At 51.8% G+C, this 16,414-nt stretch overlaps 4 protein-coding genes across 4 annotated transcripts; 1 reads left to right on the top strand and 3 right to left on the bottom strand.

Annotated features, from left to right (window-relative positions):
- Positions 1–115: 115 nt before the first annotated feature.
- On the bottom strand, positions 116–1,634 carry erg4A (c-24(28) sterol reductase; the record flags this gene model as incomplete). Its single annotated transcript, XM_025547193.1, has 3 exons — positions 116–366; positions 426–748; positions 796–1,634. Coding segments are annotated over 3 exons (1,413 nt in total), but the record flags the coding sequence as incomplete, so codon positions are not given.
- Positions 1,635–5,547: 3,913 nt separating this feature from the next.
- BO70DRAFT_363078 (uncharacterized protein) lies at positions 5,548–7,250 on the top strand. The gene is made up of 6 exons (XM_025543478.1): positions 5,548–5,926; positions 5,977–5,996; positions 6,045–6,081; positions 6,135–6,202; positions 6,260–6,732; positions 6,795–7,250. Exons 1-6 carry the CDS (start codon positions 5,785–5,787, stop codon positions 7,156–7,158), a joined length of 1,104 nt encoding a protein of 367 aa, XP_025398546.1. The 5' UTR covers positions 5,548–5,784; the 3' UTR covers positions 7,159–7,250.
- Positions 7,251–7,350: 100 nt separating this feature from the next.
- Positions 7,351–8,096, bottom strand: BO70DRAFT_59036 (uncharacterized protein). The gene is made up of 2 exons (XM_025548566.1): positions 7,968–8,096; positions 7,351–7,896 (listed from the first exon to the last, which is right to left on the bottom strand). The coding sequence occupies exons 1-2, from the start codon at positions 7,969–7,971 to the stop codon at positions 7,544–7,546; spliced, it is 357 nt and encodes a 118-aa protein (XP_025398547.1). The 5' UTR covers positions 7,972–8,096; the 3' UTR covers positions 7,351–7,543.
- A 3,205-nt stretch (positions 8,097–11,301) lies between these two features.
- Positions 11,302–13,676, bottom strand: BO70DRAFT_388031 (Zn(II)2Cys6 transcription factor domain-containing protein). The gene is made up of 4 exons (XM_025545948.1): positions 13,327–13,676; positions 12,040–13,209; positions 11,981–12,006; positions 11,302–11,873 (listed from the first exon to the last, which is right to left on the bottom strand). Exons 1-4 carry the CDS (start codon positions 13,547–13,549, stop codon positions 11,421–11,423), a joined length of 1,872 nt encoding a protein of 623 aa, XP_025398548.1. The 5' UTR covers positions 13,550–13,676; the 3' UTR covers positions 11,302–11,420.
- Positions 13,677–16,414: the final 2,738 nt, after the last annotated feature.

Here is a 16,414-nt window from a genome sequence, read left to right on the forward strand (position 1 = left end):
CAACCAAGTCATGTCCATGTGCCACCATTTTCCAACCTCCTGGAACTGGGTTGCCTTCCGTTCAGCATCCGTCTTTTCCCTTGTACTTCAGAAAACGTACTTTGCACCGTTAGCTTCAAGAGTAGGCAGCCCGAGGCATCACACTCACCGGAATAAACAAATGTGGGACCCTCCGCTCATATTCGCGCCAGGCCTCTCCATACCTCTCTCGACACCGTTCTATATCCCGGAGGGCACGGTGGATGATCATAACTGTAAAGAAGCAAGAATAAAACCACGGGAATGGCGATTGGAATCCCGTGATCAACCCCCAGGAGAAGGCAAAAAACCAGTCGCAGCTATAATGAACCTTGCGTGCCATACCATCTGCATCCTTTCAGTTATTTTCGACACAACAAAAGCAGCAATAGACTTACACCATCCACTGCACAAGATTGAGTCTCCCGTCTTTGTCTTGATCGACACGGGATCCTTGACCGACTTCCACGGCAGCTGAGGAAACGTCTTCCGATCCACAGCCTTGCCTCTTTCCTGTGCTCGGAAGAGATTCTTCTGGCTATTACAAGTATCCCACACCCAATATGCGAAGAGGTACATCACAAATAGCACGGTCAATGCCACGGGGTTCCACTTATACGTTGACGGATCATGGTTTGCCAGGTATAGAGTGCAATGGCAATAACTCATAGGAACGCCAGCAAGGTTCCAAAAAATGAGCATGAATCCCCATTTCTCATAGTACATGTCCCTATCTGCATGTCAGCTATATCCCAACATGGCAGCCATAAAACATACCAACTAGTGATGATCAATTCTTCTCCCTTTGCGCAGGCATTCGCATACAGAAAGTGCGCCATGAGCAGAAATCCCACTTCACCGGACACATACCCATACTCTTGCCACTGCTTGAATGCAGTCCCCAGCGTCAACAGAAACAAGATATACCATGGAATCCGGACCTCAAAGAACATCTTCATATCCAGCCACCCAAACAAACGAGGATTCAGCTCCGCGCCCATAAAAAAATCGTATAGATGTGAGCCCGTCATCCGATGTTGCGCGCCTCGTACCAGCGCCGACACATACGCGATGACCGAGACCAGGAAGCCCGAGCAGATAGCCACCGACATCAATGGCCCGAACTCATCAACCAGTGTGTTGAGCCGAAACAGTCCGGAAAAATGCAGTACCAGTGCAGCGACTATGGTCACATACCACGACGAAGCAGCGGAGCAGTAATAGTCCAGCTGCTTTCCGTTCAGGTGTGGAAGACATTTCCCCTTCCCGTATACGCCGGGAAGGTAGAGGTATCCGGCCCCTTCCAGTATGAGGAAACTCCAGTAGACAATCCAGGCTTTTCGATTCGGATAGGCATGCGTATAGACGAGGTTGGCTAGATGAGAGAGAAACTCCGGAATCGACTGGTCGTCCTGTGGCAGGGGAAGGTGGCCGTCATATTGTGTCGCTCCGATAAACATGTAGTACATGAGAAGGGGGAATCCGAGCATGAGAAGCGTCACTCCAGGGGCGCCACCGAACTCGAAGGTAATTTTCTCATCTTCGTAGGAAACCTGAGAACTTTGAGAACTTGGACCCTTGGATTGATACATTTTTGCCTGCCGACTGGAATTTGTTAGCTACAGACACTCCACTAAGTATATATTCGGCACCACCCCATACACGCGAAAACGTCGACTCACCTCGCACGTGAACTCGCACCTGACATTATTGCTTAAACTAGCACGCTCAGAGACAATAATGACTCCATTAAATCTCCGACGAGCACCACCCTTATAACACCTCAAGAAACTGTTGTGGTATATACTACTTACTTACCTCCAGGTTTGATCCGTCCGGAGCCGTTCCGGGCAAATCCGCGCTCGCCGTGCTCTCCGCGGACTCCGCGGCCGCCTCGGAATTATCGGCGACGGGCCTTTTTGCTCTCTTCGTGCTTGATTGGCTGGCAGTTATGAAGACGGGTTATTCCATGCATAGTGGACACTACTATTGGTCACCTTTCATTGAACTTTAATTACAATAGACGGGCATCGGTTACTGGATGTTACTTGTCAGCTTTTTCTACTGCGAGGTCTGAGGAGTATGGATCTTCGCCGGGAGAGTGTTTACTTTGTTAGTATCATAAAGATAAACCACTGAGTTGATAAAAGTAAAATTGGTTGAATTGAGATCATATACAACATGTTGATGAACTCAACCTCCCAAGGAAGGAAGATACATGACCACATCGTGGCTCTTTGAGATGACCAGAAAAGAAACTTCTTTTGTTACTGCATGAAGCCAACACCATCACTTAAAATTTCGTACTTGAATGTTAAGTCTTATCCAAGGTATTCAAAATGCCGTGGCCGTTCTCGAACGGCTTTCGTAAGTGTTGTTCCTTCGACTTCGGAGGCAATGGAGCTTTCTTTCACATTCCGGGTAGGTTCGCCCAGGAAGTGCGTTGGGGTATCCCATGATTGAATAGGAAGATAATCCCCCGAGGTCCTGCCCTTGCATCTATATGACGGAAGAGATTAAATAAATATACCCAGTACTTACCTAGTCTCTATCTGAGGAGTACCTCCGGCAGATAATATTCGACTGGAAGGCAGAGACTCAGTATATGTAAGGTAGTATCCAACCATGTACCTTCCATCGGTCGGTTCATATGTGAGCAACTTGATACCTGCAGTGATGAGTAACAGGCTTGTTATGTATTACTGTATAGACAACAACCAAGTCAGTGATTCTGTTCGCCCTGTTCTCTGCATCACCGAGCTTCATGGACGGAGTAGGGGCAAATCTCAGGTGCAGGATGACAAGAATCTAGCCACCGGTTGCTGGCTGTCTGATAATCATCTCGCAGACGATCAGATCATGAGACTGTTAGCTCAAAGTCGATAAGAGTCACAGGTTCTTCCTCGAAGCAGTGAAGAGCATTGTGTATTCCAGCATCAGTGAGCCGACCTGAGATTGATCGAAGAATATGCATTACCTTCTCACACTCATCGATCGTGCGGTTCCTCTATCGCCAGTTAAGCTTCGCCTCGTATTCTTTCCGCCTTTCTATCTTTAACATTGGGATCATTTTCTCGAAATGGAGATATAGTCGGAGGAGCTTGGCATTTTTGAACATTCGTTTGGTAGCGAGAAAGCTGACGACACAGAATGTTGTTGAATGAAGATAAGGTTTTCAGGGGGGTGGAAAAGGTTACCGAGTTGGAAGATCTATATAGTAATTCTTCTGGGAAAAGGTAGACCTGTTTCAGTGGAGGTTAAGTTCGGGTGTTCGGGTGGGCTGAACCGAAGTTTGGAAGAATGGCCCTGTCTGGCCCCTAGAGAGTTCCATGGCTTTGGCTGTCTGTGAAGTAAAAGTGGTATGCAGGATGTGCAATATAGGGGCAGTGCTGTGCGATGTGTACACACTATCAGTTGGTGTGGCATTCTCTTATCATTGTGGTTAGTAGGATGATCAGGATGCCTGGTTGCGCTTCATAATAAGCGTCCGCAGTAACTCAGGGAGGGGTCGATTCGACATGATGGAATGGATCGAGAGGGGGGAGAAGATAAGAATGAAAGGGGGCTGCAAGGGCATTAGATATCAGGGGACATAGAGTGAATACATCCCATATTCAAAACATTCAATATCGATAAGAAGGCTATTCAAGGCCTCTGTATATGAGACACAGAACAGTGATAACTTGCCTTGTTCTGTCACCTATAGATGTTTTTGTAAGGCGTTTGGTCTGCTTAGTACTGCAGTGCAACATCACTAGTAAGCTTTTTAGCCGAGTTCGCTACGTGTCTCCCCATGCAGTGTAAGATCGAAAAAGATAAGGGAATTCAACACAATTGAAGGTCATTTCTAATTTTACTTACTGTAAACCCAGACCTTATAACTGAGCTCTCCCTATCTATGTTGTGTCCGGCGCTCCTGTGGTGGACTGAAGCGGGAAGCAGCGGGTCCATACGAAATAGTGCTACGTTGCCTAAGAAGAATGACAGATGGATCCTGACAGGCGACGGGAATCCAGCCAGAGGGCCTGCGAGGCTGCGACACGAGAAATTATGGAGGGCAGGCACGGGTTGAACCTTGAGAAGTGGAGGCATAACCACGAAATGCCTTGCACAGGTACCACGGATCCATTGATTGCTTTTGCGAGCCGGCTGCTTTCTGCATTGGCTGAAATTTGACGGGTCCACGTGATAATGACACTTTGCCGCATTTGGATATCAGCCTGGTCTGTGTCGCGTGTAGCACTTGCAGTCTGGCGGGTTGAACCAGTTTCGTAGGGATCAAAATGCTCCGCAGTCCCTGGTAACGATCACGAGTCACAGGGGTATGTGCTGATGAGCAATCCTGAGACTTTTTCGTACCCCCCCCCTGCAGTGTCCACGCGGTTATCAGCCTTCTGGAAGCCTGCTGATCGAGTCCGGAAAGTTTAGCTCCTGGGGGAAGGACGCCTCGAGGAAAACCCAAGTCCGCCACCCTTGTTTGGAGACGTGGTTGGGGAAGGCATGCTCAGCACGAAGGAAGAATAGGGATGGATGGATTGATCCACACCATTCCGATGCAAGCGAAAGGAGGGACGGAAAAGGGACAAGGTTCAGCCGCGACGCTTAGCGGCTGGCTAGACACGCTAGGCCACACTAGGCCACACTAAGGCACGGGTCGGCGTCTCTGCCGCTATCCAGACTCACTCGAACACTCAAGACACTCCCATCGGTGGCCCGTTGGGGTTACCACGGTTGATCTCCAGGTCTGCGCTACGAGCGTCTCATTCGGTTCTTCTTCCTGCGTTGGGTTGGTCCTGTTGATCTTCCCGAGCGCGCTGCCGTCTGCCTATCGGCAGCCATCCCAGATACTAGGTAGGGGTCGATGGCCATTATCATCTAGCCACGGTCGTAGTGGCTCTCGTCTTCCGCGGCTATGGGCACCCAGGATTCGGCTGCATAGGTAGTTCGACGAGCTATTGGATCGAGCTTCCGGTGGTGGCGGAATGGCGATCGCTATTATCTTCTTACTCCTGGCGATTCTTTCGCCGCGAATCTTCCGACGCCCTGCAGCTGGCTTGGTATAGCGCTAATTATATAATGGAATTGTTCGGCGCTGCCAGGGCCGACAGGGCCACAGCAGAAAAAGTCAATCTAGGTGTCACAATGAGACATTGCGGGTAACCGGCTTCTGGGTCTCGCTGTCATGTTCAGAGCAACGCTCTTCCCACGGTTCCAGGACATCTTCGCCCTTCGCAGGCTGCATCGTCCTTGGTCGGTTGTGCCCTGCGACTTCCCCGTGACAATGTGGAACTCGCAGCGATTCAAACTCCAGCGGAAGCTTCAGGTCTCCCTCATCCTGCGCATCATATCCCAAAATGGGTAGACGTTATGACCTCCTGCAGCCTCCTGGAACCTATCACGATCGATCCGCCAAGATGCTCCATAGTTGCCACCCAGACCAACTGCATCGGGGAGTTGCTGTTCCTGCCTTAAGGTTTCTCTCATCTTTACCTGGGCGGGGCGATCACGACGCAGACACACGGGGGTCATTTTCGGCTTCCTCTTCCACCTTCCGACCCAAAGATGAGCTTCTCCAAGTGGGATGGCAAGCCTATCATACGCGGTTCAGCTGAATGCTTGGGCCCGGGGAACGGCGGGACGCGCATTGACGATGGGGAATCAAATTCATCTTATTTATAAAATCTCTGAGCCCTCCCACGGTGGAGTGGCCCTGAGCCTTCTCCATATTGCTGAAACCCGACAATGCGACACTGACCTCGGCACGCCATGACCCTCAACGACCCTAAGGATGTTCTGCATACCGTCAATCTCGTCACGCAAGTGCTCTGTATTCCGGTCGTCAGCATATTCGTGCTCCTGCGGTTTGCCATTCGCATCTACTATAAGCAGTTTGTGAAAGTTGAAGACTGTACGTCTGCCTGGACTCGAGGATTCAAGATTGCATACTAACCAGTGCAGTTTCATGTCTGGTCGCATGGGTATGTCCGGACGACTGTCTTTCAGATGCGCACGTCTAACACTGACAGCTACTGTTTATGGGATATTGTGGTGTATCCATTGTCGGTACGCATGTCCTAGCCCCTCTGAGGCGATTCAATCTAACCCCATGCCAACAGTTGGTGAGTATGGCGGAGGCTTCCACATCACCGATGTCTCTTCAGCACATCAGGTGCTCTTTCGCAAGGTACGTAGGCCCACTGATACCCAGAGACCCCTTCTGACACCCACCTACAATCACCAGTTCTGCTACATCGCCACGATTCTCTACTGTCCCATGGCCCTCCTCGTCAAGGTCGCCCTTCTCTCCATCCTCATCCGCATTTTCAAGCCCTACCGAACCAAAGTCCTCTTTATCTACGTCCTTCTCGGCTGCCTTGCTGTATACTATGTCATTGCGTTGATAGTGAAGATTCGGATGTGTGACCCCATCCCCGGTTACTGGACGGGCGACCCAAACGCTTCATGTCTCGACCAACGGGCTGCCCTAATCGCCGACTCTGTCATCAGTGTGGTGGCGGACTTCATCATCCTGTTCCTCCCTCTCCCGCTCACCTGGTCGCTGCAAATGTCGCGGAGCAAGAAGTTGCGCGTGATCGGCATGCTCTCAGCCGGAGGTCTGGCCACGGCATTCAGTTTATACCGGTTGGTTCTGGTTGTGAAGGACGGCAGTTCCCCGGACCAGACGATTGTGTTCGTCTGTGTCATTCTGTCAGGGTAAGTCGCTTCCCTTTCTGCCCCATGCCCAATCCAACAACATCGACTAACCCATGGTGTAGAAACGCCGAAGGAGGCGTCGCCCTCATCTGCGCCTGCCTCCCCACCGTGAATATTCTCATCAACAAGCTCCGCAAGAAGGAATACAGCTCCCAACGATACTACGAGGCCGATTCGTCTCTTCAACTGAGCAAGATGAAGGGCGCAAACAGCAAGCGGTTCTCCCTGGGCAACTCCAGACGCGCTGATGGCGTGGAGTCTGCTTCCGACCAGTCGCATCTCATCACCTTCGCTGGAACCGTCGATATGGCGCCAAACGCCGATCCAGGGCGCATTCATAAAACTGTGGACGTGTCACAGACGGTGGAGATGGTGAATGATACAAATAGCGATGTTCCTGATGAACGTCATAGCAGCTTCGACTAGTAATGATTATTAATGTTGGGTTGGGAGGGTATCTTTATTTTGTGCATGCATTATTGCAGAGATTTGTTCACATTAGCAGACATTGATTAGACATTCTTTAATGGTATAGATTTCTTATGTCATGGCTGATTCCTCTCATGTGTCATCCTCATATCAGGCAGGGATCGAAATGGACACCTGAAAAGGGAGGTGTCCAAGACGAAGACGCGCTTGCCCGTTCTGGACAGCCAGGCTTGACTTGGGCGCCCACGATGACCTCGCCGACCTTCTCCGACTCCCACGCGTATCTCTGAGTCGCCCTTGGAATTACGGCTCTCTGCTCAAAGCACATGCTCATTCAAATCCCCCCCTTGCATTTTGTCCCAAGATGCAGAATCCTTCGCAATCAATCATGGAACAGCGTTGGTTGGAACCGGAACTCCCCCGGCGTTTTCGTCTCAGATAATGAAGTACTCTTGCTGAGCAATACCTGCCTGCCTCTGATGTCAGCACTGACTCCATGGATGATGTCAGGAGAAGATATCTCGGAAGGAACATAAGGACGGAAAGACGCGGATGCGAGGCAGACCGAAGCAGCACTTCTGACATGAAGCACCGACCGGCTGGAAGGAATTGGGACTATGGTAGCCTCATGCCTTCGAACCCGGTCTTTGACAGTCCATATCGGCACGGGAATGTGATCTAATGCCCCTTTGCAGGAAGTTACATTGCACATCACCCCCGAGACTATCAGTGCACCTTGTCTTACAAACGTCAGTCGAGAAACAAGTTCAACTACTCTGGTCGGGAGGATCAGGTTGGACGCATACCCATGTGTGGTTTCGATTATATTCGTTGCTAATATGCGTGTACTTGCATGTGGTGAAAGGGACGGACTCAGCCTGGCGTTTGGTCTACTTAACACTGGAGACGCCAGGACCCCAAGCACCAAGCGAATGGGCCAATCAGTTGCTTACTGCCCCCGCGGCTGAAGAGTGTCAGCGGGTTTCTCTTTATCCGAGCAGTCTGCCGAGATATGATCCGAATCCGCTCCGTACGGGGATGAGGAACGCCCGGAGTCATCATGTTCAATGACAACGAAGACCGGGAAGGACAGCGAAAGGGGACGAGCCACGACAAAGCACAAGCAGGGGTTAAGCTAGCCACCTCCGCAGTTGGCCACACGTCTGCAACACAGCTGACAGTTGGGAAAGGGTTGGCCTCGACCCTTGTTACCCCCCTCAAAGCACTCTATAAGCACCGTCGGATCTCCGGTATCCCGGTCTGAAAGGGCCTGATTCCCCCGAGGTCCCTACGCAGCAATGCATCGTGTTGACATGCTCTAGCCAGAAATTGCACCTCGGTCATCCCCGACCCGCATTTCAATATTATCTAACGCTTACGCGTGGAGGAAATCACGAGTATTACCTCGGCTTCCGATCAATATCAGGCTTCCATTATAGCTGAGGCGGGTATTCCGAACCTTATCTCGAGCGCACAGTACCTACCTGCAAGAGATCTACACGGACAACCTGATCCAAGGGAGGCTACCTGCCCTAGGAAGAGCCCGAGCGAATGCAGAATTATTCATCGTCATTTGCTTATCAAGAGAAAGGGCTTGCGGGATCACCGACTCTGTTGCATGATAAGCGTCAGCGCCACCAACGTTGGATCTCATGGATCCTCTTCTCTCGGGCCACAGGAAGCACCCGGCTGCGCAGATTGACCTAAATCTTAGGTGCTGATTGTGGCTGCTGTCGCAACCAGGCTACTTCGTCTCCAGCCTGTCGAATTGCAACTTGCCAGAACCACCAGAGTAGTTCCCCATCCGTCGGCGTCTTTCGGGCAACAATCGTCTCCTCCTGAAACCCAGGCGTCCTCGGTGATTAGATGCTCGCAGTTCTGTATCTCTAGGATATTATCGGACTTAAGAACGAGCGACCGGGTCAGGGTCTGCAGTAACTCCGATGGCCTGTTTGATTGCCGACTTGTATCTATCCGTACGGAATTTGTTCCCCGTGCCCATCTCTGAACCGCCATCCGAAAACTCATCTCCGGCGCAAGGCACACGATTGGGGATAGCAATTTTGCGCAACAGACGAGAAAGCCTATTCAAAGATGACTGGTTCAAAATACCAGTATAATGTCTCTCGATCCACCAATCACGAAAGGTAGCCCATTTCCTTGTTCGGCCAGATCCCTTGTCGCGACAGGGGTATCAGCAAAATAAAAGTATGTATATATTTTCCGCTCCTATGAAACGGCTAGTGCTAATATAGTTTGCTGATGGCGCTAGATATGCTGCTCTGGCCATCATCCATCGAGGGCAATATCCCAGATAGCTGGAGATAACCTAGGCGGTTTGGACATCCGCCACTATTCCTGCTTCGCTGATGACACTAGAAGAAGCGACGGACTATCTTCTCGCAGTAAACCGCGCCAGGGCGCTGCAGACCCTGGAGACTTCTCAATTCTCAATCTAAGGGAATGTCAAAAAATTATTGGTAATGTTTGCTAATCCTCCCAGCCCGTGATCGTCCAGGGACTAGCTCCAGCGGATCACCGCAACCCCTCAACCCAAACACCAGGTCAGGATCACTCTTCAAGCATTTCAAGACAGGATGAAGGATGTCTCTCCACCAGAATCCTCCAGACACTTGGCAACGGGGATGTCCATAGTACTTCCACTAGCGGCCGCACCGCATCCTATCCCGAACCGCTCCCGGATCCGCAGCCGGAGAACATCCACCCGATACTGCCAAGCAAGCAGGCCAGACCGAATCTAAAGAGTCAATCATATACAGTTCATCGTCTCACCTTCCCAGAACGATCTAGACGCGTCTATGCTCCCTGCAGAAGTACCCACGGGGGGCCTGGGGCAGCTGGGTATGTATGGAGTCCGTACGGTACGAAAGCGCCAGACGAAGGTAAATTAACCTGCAGGCTTGGCAATATAGTCCTGCGCTTATCGAGATCACCCCTCTTTTGTGGATTGACTTTGGTTGGTGGTGCGTGCTCCTGTAACTGGGGAGACTAATGTAGGTGAGTATCTGTTATCTACGGGGCTTGTTCATGTTGGGTTTGAGAAATCAATCTAGATGGGCTTGGGTTCCATAATTCATAGGGAGGCGGAGGGGGGGGGGGGGGAAGATAGGGTAAGTTCAAAAGATGGTGTGTGCACTCGGAAGTGACAGGTCGCCTATCAACGGGGTCTAGAGCCAAAAAAAAATTCCTGCTCGGACTTGGAGACATGCCCTTCAATGTAGATCGCGGCTCAGTGACCGGCTGGCTCATAGTGCAATAATGTCAATTTGGCATACTCACGACGACATAGTAGTCTATTAGAGACTACGGAGTATCTACCCACTATCTGCCCACTCCTCACCCGCCTCGGAGGGGCTGCCTTACCCGCTCGGAAAACTTGACCGTCTTGGTATCTGGGGCCCTTGTGGAGTCCGCAAATAATCATACTGCGACTAGCCCTGCGTCTGGATGATGCGACTACTTAAGACTAGCTAGGTATCTAGACTTGCTGATGGCGTTCTTCACGACCCGTATATCTATCGTCGACTATCTATCTACCAGTTAGATACCCCCTAGATAATAACAATAATAATATATCCACATCCACTAGATATACGATGTCGTAAGCGCCTGTCTGTGTTTTAACTCACTAGTTCGGAGTAGTAGTCAGGGTTGTTTACTATGGGGGCGGCTTCTAGTGACTTACTAAGAGGGGGGGGGGCCTCGTCATAACTTGCTCAGCCCCTCCCTTCCTTTAATATTATTAAGGATGTCGTCGACTTTAGTAATAATAGGTAGTTACGGAGTGGAAAAGTGGGTAATGATAGCTAAAAATGTGGGTATCAATCAATAATAGTAGTGTGTTGTGTTGGTTCTCAATGTCTGTTTGTCCGTCTGTCTCTGTATAGTAGATAGATAGAAAATGAACCAGCCCATGTCTAGTCTAAGTCTCTAGTGGAACAAGATCGGGGCGTGTAATGCGCTCCGTGTATGGCTCGGTTGAAATGGCCCAAATCCAAAAAAAAAGTAAAAAGAAAAAGTAAAAAAAAAAAAAAAAAAGAAATTGAGATCAAGCACCCGACTGAGAGGGGGAAAAAAGCAAAAACAATGAAAAAATAAAAAAATAAAATAAAATAAAAGGCAAAGTGGACAAGCGCCCCCTCCCACCTTCAATACGCCATAGTGGCAGCCAGTACCACCCAAGACCCCAAGCCAAACCAAGTACTCCGTAACCAACCCCTCATCTCTTGGGTCTCAGCTCAGCCATACGACGCCTGGCCGTTTAGCTTGGCGCAAGCGAGAATCATTCGCGTGATTGGTGGTAATAACGTAACGGTAACACTGCCAACCTGTTCCAAGACCAGCAGCTGTTGCAAGGTCCTGGGCGCAGGAAGCATATTGCCATCCAGGGCTCGGGTCCAAGACCGTAGCGTCTGGGCGCGGGAAATCATCCATTCGTCCTCGCTGCGGGCTCGCCACATTTCCTCCGGTGCCGGTAGGGGTAATTGGAGGAGTATGGAGCTGTCGAGGGGATCGGGGTAGATGCCGTTGGTGTTGAATTTGCGGGTTTTGCTGGCGAGCGTGCTGATGATGTTGGCGAAGAAGATGTTGCGGCGGAGCGATTCCGTGAATTTCCAGCGGCTCCAGTTTGTTTCGTCTTCGTGGGGGGTGCGGAGGATGTCTTCGTGAAGTTTGTAGACCCGCTGAATTATCTGGGGGAAATTGCGCGTTAGTCAATGCGAGCTTGGATGCAGGAGGGGGAAGGGGCGGGGAAATGGGGAAAGGGCTAGAACTGGGGAAGAGGGTCTTGTTGTCTTACCTTCAAGAGGAAGACAATTGGAGTCTCTGACATCGACCCGTAATCTTTGTCATGATGACTATCGTCCTCGTCGAACCCGGGTAGCTTGATGATGCTAGCGGAGGGGGAATTGGCGCCGAAAATGCTCAAGATCTGGTAGACACAGACAGCGTGAAGTGCCGCGACACAGCTGTCCGGAGCGACCGCGAGTCGCTCCTCTTTGTGCATCGTGTGATCAAACGTATCGCAAGATTCCAAGTAGGTGGCGTACGACGTTACCGAGGCCAAGGAAGTGCCCAGAGGGTCGCCCATTGATTGTATCGCGCAACTGTACATTTGATGATGTAAAAAGGGCGAGTAGAATTGTCGCTGCAGAGCCAGACTGGGATATTCCCGCAACAGGCTAAACATCTCTTGGTATAAGTCACTAACGTCGCCCGGAGTCTGATGGGTTGTCTTAGGAAGGAAACTCTGGCCGAATACCGATCCGATTACGCCGTCAGGGTAAGTATTGAGTCGCCAGGTATCGTCGTCGTCGCTAGTAGTCACGCCATCGGACCAGCTATTGTCGAAATAGCCAGACGCTAGGGACGTAATAGCCGGGCCACGAGCCAGACTGTAAGAGTCACCGGGGAAAGCAGCTGGTGTGGGGGGCACCACGGCTGCAGGCGACGACTCCATGGTGCCATGTTGTGGCATGTATAGAATCTGGGACGACCGACTTGAAGAGCTGTCAAGGGAACCGTGGAAGCAATCGTCAAGCCCGAGCGGCTCGGCCCGTTCATGAAAATCGTCATTCCAGGGCGGGGAGTTGAGAAACGAGACATCGTGTATAGGTAGCAACGGGTTGTCGCCAACGGCATGAACGGCAAGGTCGGCAGTTGACATGGCTCCGGGACTCCACGAAGCAGTGGGAATATCGTTAACGTCATCAAACCCGGGAGGGTCGAACTGGTGCCCTGGCAACATCCATGGCGTGCCACCAGGTATCAGGCCAGCTACTCCCGGAAGAGAAGGGGGAGAATTAGAAGTCTCCTGGGGGTCAGGAAGGATGTTGGGCGCCTGTACGGGCACAGATGACTGGGGATAAACGCATGGTCGTCGGCTTTGAAGACACCGACTGCAAGAGGGTCGGGTCATAGAGCACCGCAGTTTTTTCTGCGCACAGGCATCGCAGGATTTGCGCTTGGACTGGCGTTCCTGGCCGATATTCTTGATGCAACGGCGCCGGTGCCTGTCCCGCAGATCACCTGCTATTTGTTAGCCACGTCTATTTCCAAATTGCTCCGTCCCAAAAACGCTGGAAATCAACGATAAAGTAGAGAAGTGTGTGCCAATAGCACGAGAATCTAGCCAAGGAGACCTACGTCGACTGTATGTCTTATTGCAAATTCCACAACGGTAATCTCCATCGGCAGTGGGTTGTGACGGTGGAGGGGGTAGTGATTGATCGGCCGTTTGAGCGTTGCTCTGTCGAGCACCCATTTTCCTGGACTCTGTTACAGAGAGACTGTCTCTTTCTGACGAGGTCTCTGAAGTATCAGTCGGCGCCCGCCCATCCGGCAGCATGGTCATCGCAGGCATCTTCATCCAGCTGCACTCAAAGGAGGTGAGGCAACCAAGGGCTCGAAGCTCTCTCGAGGGAAGAGGGAACAAGGGAGAGAGGGAGAGAGAGGGCGAGGCGTCAGGTAGAAGAAGTAAAGAAGTGGTAATGGTGTCACACCGAGTGGTCAGTCACTTGAGATCATAGAAAGATAAAGCCAGCCGAGGGAATGGAGTCGATAAGTATGATACGTTCGGATCCGGGGCGAACGTTGAGAGAGAGGGGGGGTAATCAGCCTGATTAGTCAATGATCGCTCAGGATAACTTAGAAGATCGATGGGGGGAAGCGAATGGAAGGATTCCGATCCTTTTGCCGTACATCTGACCCGAGTCGAGGTTCTTGAATATACCCGTTTTAGGTGCAGATTCACGGAAATCAGCCGATACTACAGCTTGCTGCGTATATTATTAGCATGGGACATCTGCATTAAGATTCGCCCGCCCCAGTGAGGTCTGCCCTAGTTCCTGCTCAGGGAGGTGGACAGCAAATGGCGCGGCGCTCTGAATGCATGGCTTAATCTGAAGTTGCCCTGCAGCCCTTGATATTATTGTTTCCCGCGGAGGGTCCGTCACCAATCAGGGCCCGTGTGCCTCGTCTTCGGCGCCCCTGCTCTCGATATGTCTTGGAATCGATCTCCCGCGGAGCATCCAGAACGCAACGCCACACCAGGCGGAGATCGCCCAAGCCCAAACCCACCCGCGTTAGTCGCCATGTATAATGGGGCTTTTTAACCGTTCAAAAGGCAGCCATCGTCGCCGCCTGATCCTACCTGCCCCCATTTTCAGCGGGAGTCCCCCTTCCCCCAGGGGACGTGGCCGCAGAAAGCACGTCCTTTTGTAACTTTCCGTAATGCCACGCGCAGCGGCAAGTAAGGGAAGGTTTGGCTTCGACTCCAAAACCTCCACCGATTAACAGGCTTAGCGCTTCCCCCATGAGGAGCTAGTCCCCTATCAGACTTGATCGCGCGATGATTGGTGATGCCGCTATGCCATATCCCTGTCCGTCCGTAAGTACGGCGTCAGACCCGCGTACACTGTGACGGAAGTTGGGACCGGGGGGGAGGGGAAGGTCTGCTAGTGGGCATTTGGTATCAGTTTTTCGGTATCCCAGCATACCAGGAGGTCCTGTGGTTGCATGCCTTTTGGAGCTAAAAAGGGCACTGCCCATCCTGGAGCACGTTGGCAGCGGAATGGCCCGCAAACTAGTGCCGTCCAGAGGTTATGGGAGCATGTCGCAGGATGGCGACGCTAGCGTCGAGAGAAACGCTACCCCACTACGAAGGAATTCTGCAATTTAGAGCCCATTCCTGAAGGAAACGTGGTTCCTGGGGCCGGTAGAAACAAACGAGGACGGAGTGTGCCACAGTGGACCAGAGCCTTGCGGGCAATGGGATCTTAGTCGACGGCGCGGATATTGCGCGATGCATCCGTTTTGTCGGCGTAATCCACAGATACGAGGCACATTCCCGGGCCATTGAATACGAATTAGCCAATTTCCTGATTCGATCGCGTCGTTTCGGGGACTTCGATCTTATCCGGCCAGCAGGCAGAGGGTCTCTTCTGCAGGTGGCAGGTTGGCAGGTCGGCAGCAGAGACAGCTGCATCGGACATGGTGCGAAATATGTACTAGTCTTGTCACTAGCTGCTTGTCTGCAGCCGCGGTACTTTGGACCCAGTGCAACTGCATGATAACTGATGTTGGTTGCACGTCAACTGTCAAGAAGGGGACTGGATGGGGGGATAATGGGAGGATGCAGGACTCCGCTCGTCCCGATTGCATGGTGGTCGGCATCCGAAGGAGGGGGGGGGGAGCCAGTCGAGTTCCAGTAGGCTGTAGTCATCTATCCGGAGCATTCTCCACACGTTAAGCACCTTCCGTGACTCGGATTAGCGGCGGCGGCGGTATTATCCCCGACCGAACCTCACCCACGGAGCCTCAGAAAAACCGAGTTACTTACAGCGAACGGAAACACGAGTCATGCGAAAGGTCCGCCAGGCAATGGGAATCCCGATTTCCCGGGAAGGGGGGGGGGGATATAGAATGATTAGAATATGACGCCCACTCACGCGACGTCGATCCTCAGGCTCGATTTAGGTTAGTGGGTTTGGACCAGCTGGTCCATGGGGGCCAAAACTAGGTGGAGGACGACGAGACCGACCGACCTCGCCGAGTCGCCGGGTCATGGATGAGCTGACACCCATGTGGCAGCGGATCGAGGGCGATCCCCGAGTGGAGAGAGTGGGAGAATGGGAATAATGGAATCGATAGACAGATATTAGAGGGGGCAGTGACACAGCCCTCCCTGGGAAAGGAAAGGGGCGCGAGATTAAAACCGGGCGGAGTGATGAGGGAGAGAGAGAGAAGAGGATGAAGACAGAAGAGGCAGTAGTACAAGAAGTGGGCAACCAGCCCGGGGGTCATCTGACCGCGCCGATTGGTCTGGTCGGTTCTGGAAACAAAACAAACCTCGTGTTCCCACGCAAGGCAGGATTCCTCGTCGCGCATCAGCGCAACTCGCTCGTGGAAGGAAGGAATCGAAGTTCCTCGAAGGCTTGATGGTGATGATGATGACTCCTGTCCTAGCCCCGGGGGGGATTACTATTGCAGCCACGCAACAGCTAACAGGTTGGTTCCTTTTCCCTAGGCAACTCCTCGTCGTCGTTCTCGGTCCAGTCGTCCCCGATGACAGCTTCCTACTACTATACGCAAAACTCCATACAGTACTACGACTCACTCTACTCAAGCTGATCCTTCCGTTCCCAATTTCCAACGGGATGGCTGGATGGCCTGATGCGAGCTGACCCTCACCATGGTACACACGAGCAAGCCAGCCAGCAAGCCAGCAAGCAAG

This window comes from Aspergillus heteromorphus (assembly GCF_003184545.1).
Source record: "Aspergillus heteromorphus CBS 117.55 chromosome Unknown BO70scaffold_16, whole genome shotgun sequence".
NCBI classification, from domain to species: Eukaryota; Fungi; Ascomycota; class Eurotiomycetes; order Eurotiales; family Aspergillaceae; genus Aspergillus; species Aspergillus heteromorphus.

Bases quoted from the DNA above. Each gene is read 5' to 3' on its own strand.
- BO70DRAFT_363078 (XM_025543478.1), top strand. From the start codon at position 5,785: ATGACCCTCAACGACCCTAAGGATGTTCTGCATACCGTCAATCTCGTC. The intron at 5,997-6,044 runs GTATGTCCGGAC...TAACACTGACAG, and splicing joins TTTCATGTCTGGTCGCATGG to CTACTGTTTATGGGATATTG. The intron at 6,733-6,794 runs GTAAGTCGCTTC...CCCATGGTGTAG, and splicing joins GTCTGTGTCATTCTGTCAGG to AAACGCCGAAGGAGGCGTCG.
- BO70DRAFT_388031 (XM_025545948.1), bottom strand. From the start codon at position 13,549: ATGAAGATGCCTGCGATGACCATGCTGCCGGATGGGCGGGCGCCGACT. The intron at 12,007-12,039 runs GTCATCATGACA...GGTCGATGTCAG, and splicing joins CGGGTTCGACGAGGACGATA to AGACTCCAATTGTCTTCCTC. The intron at 11,874-11,980 runs GTAAGACAACAA...AATTTCCCCCAG, and splicing joins CAATTGTCTTCCTCTTGAAG to ATAATTCAGCGGGTCTACAA.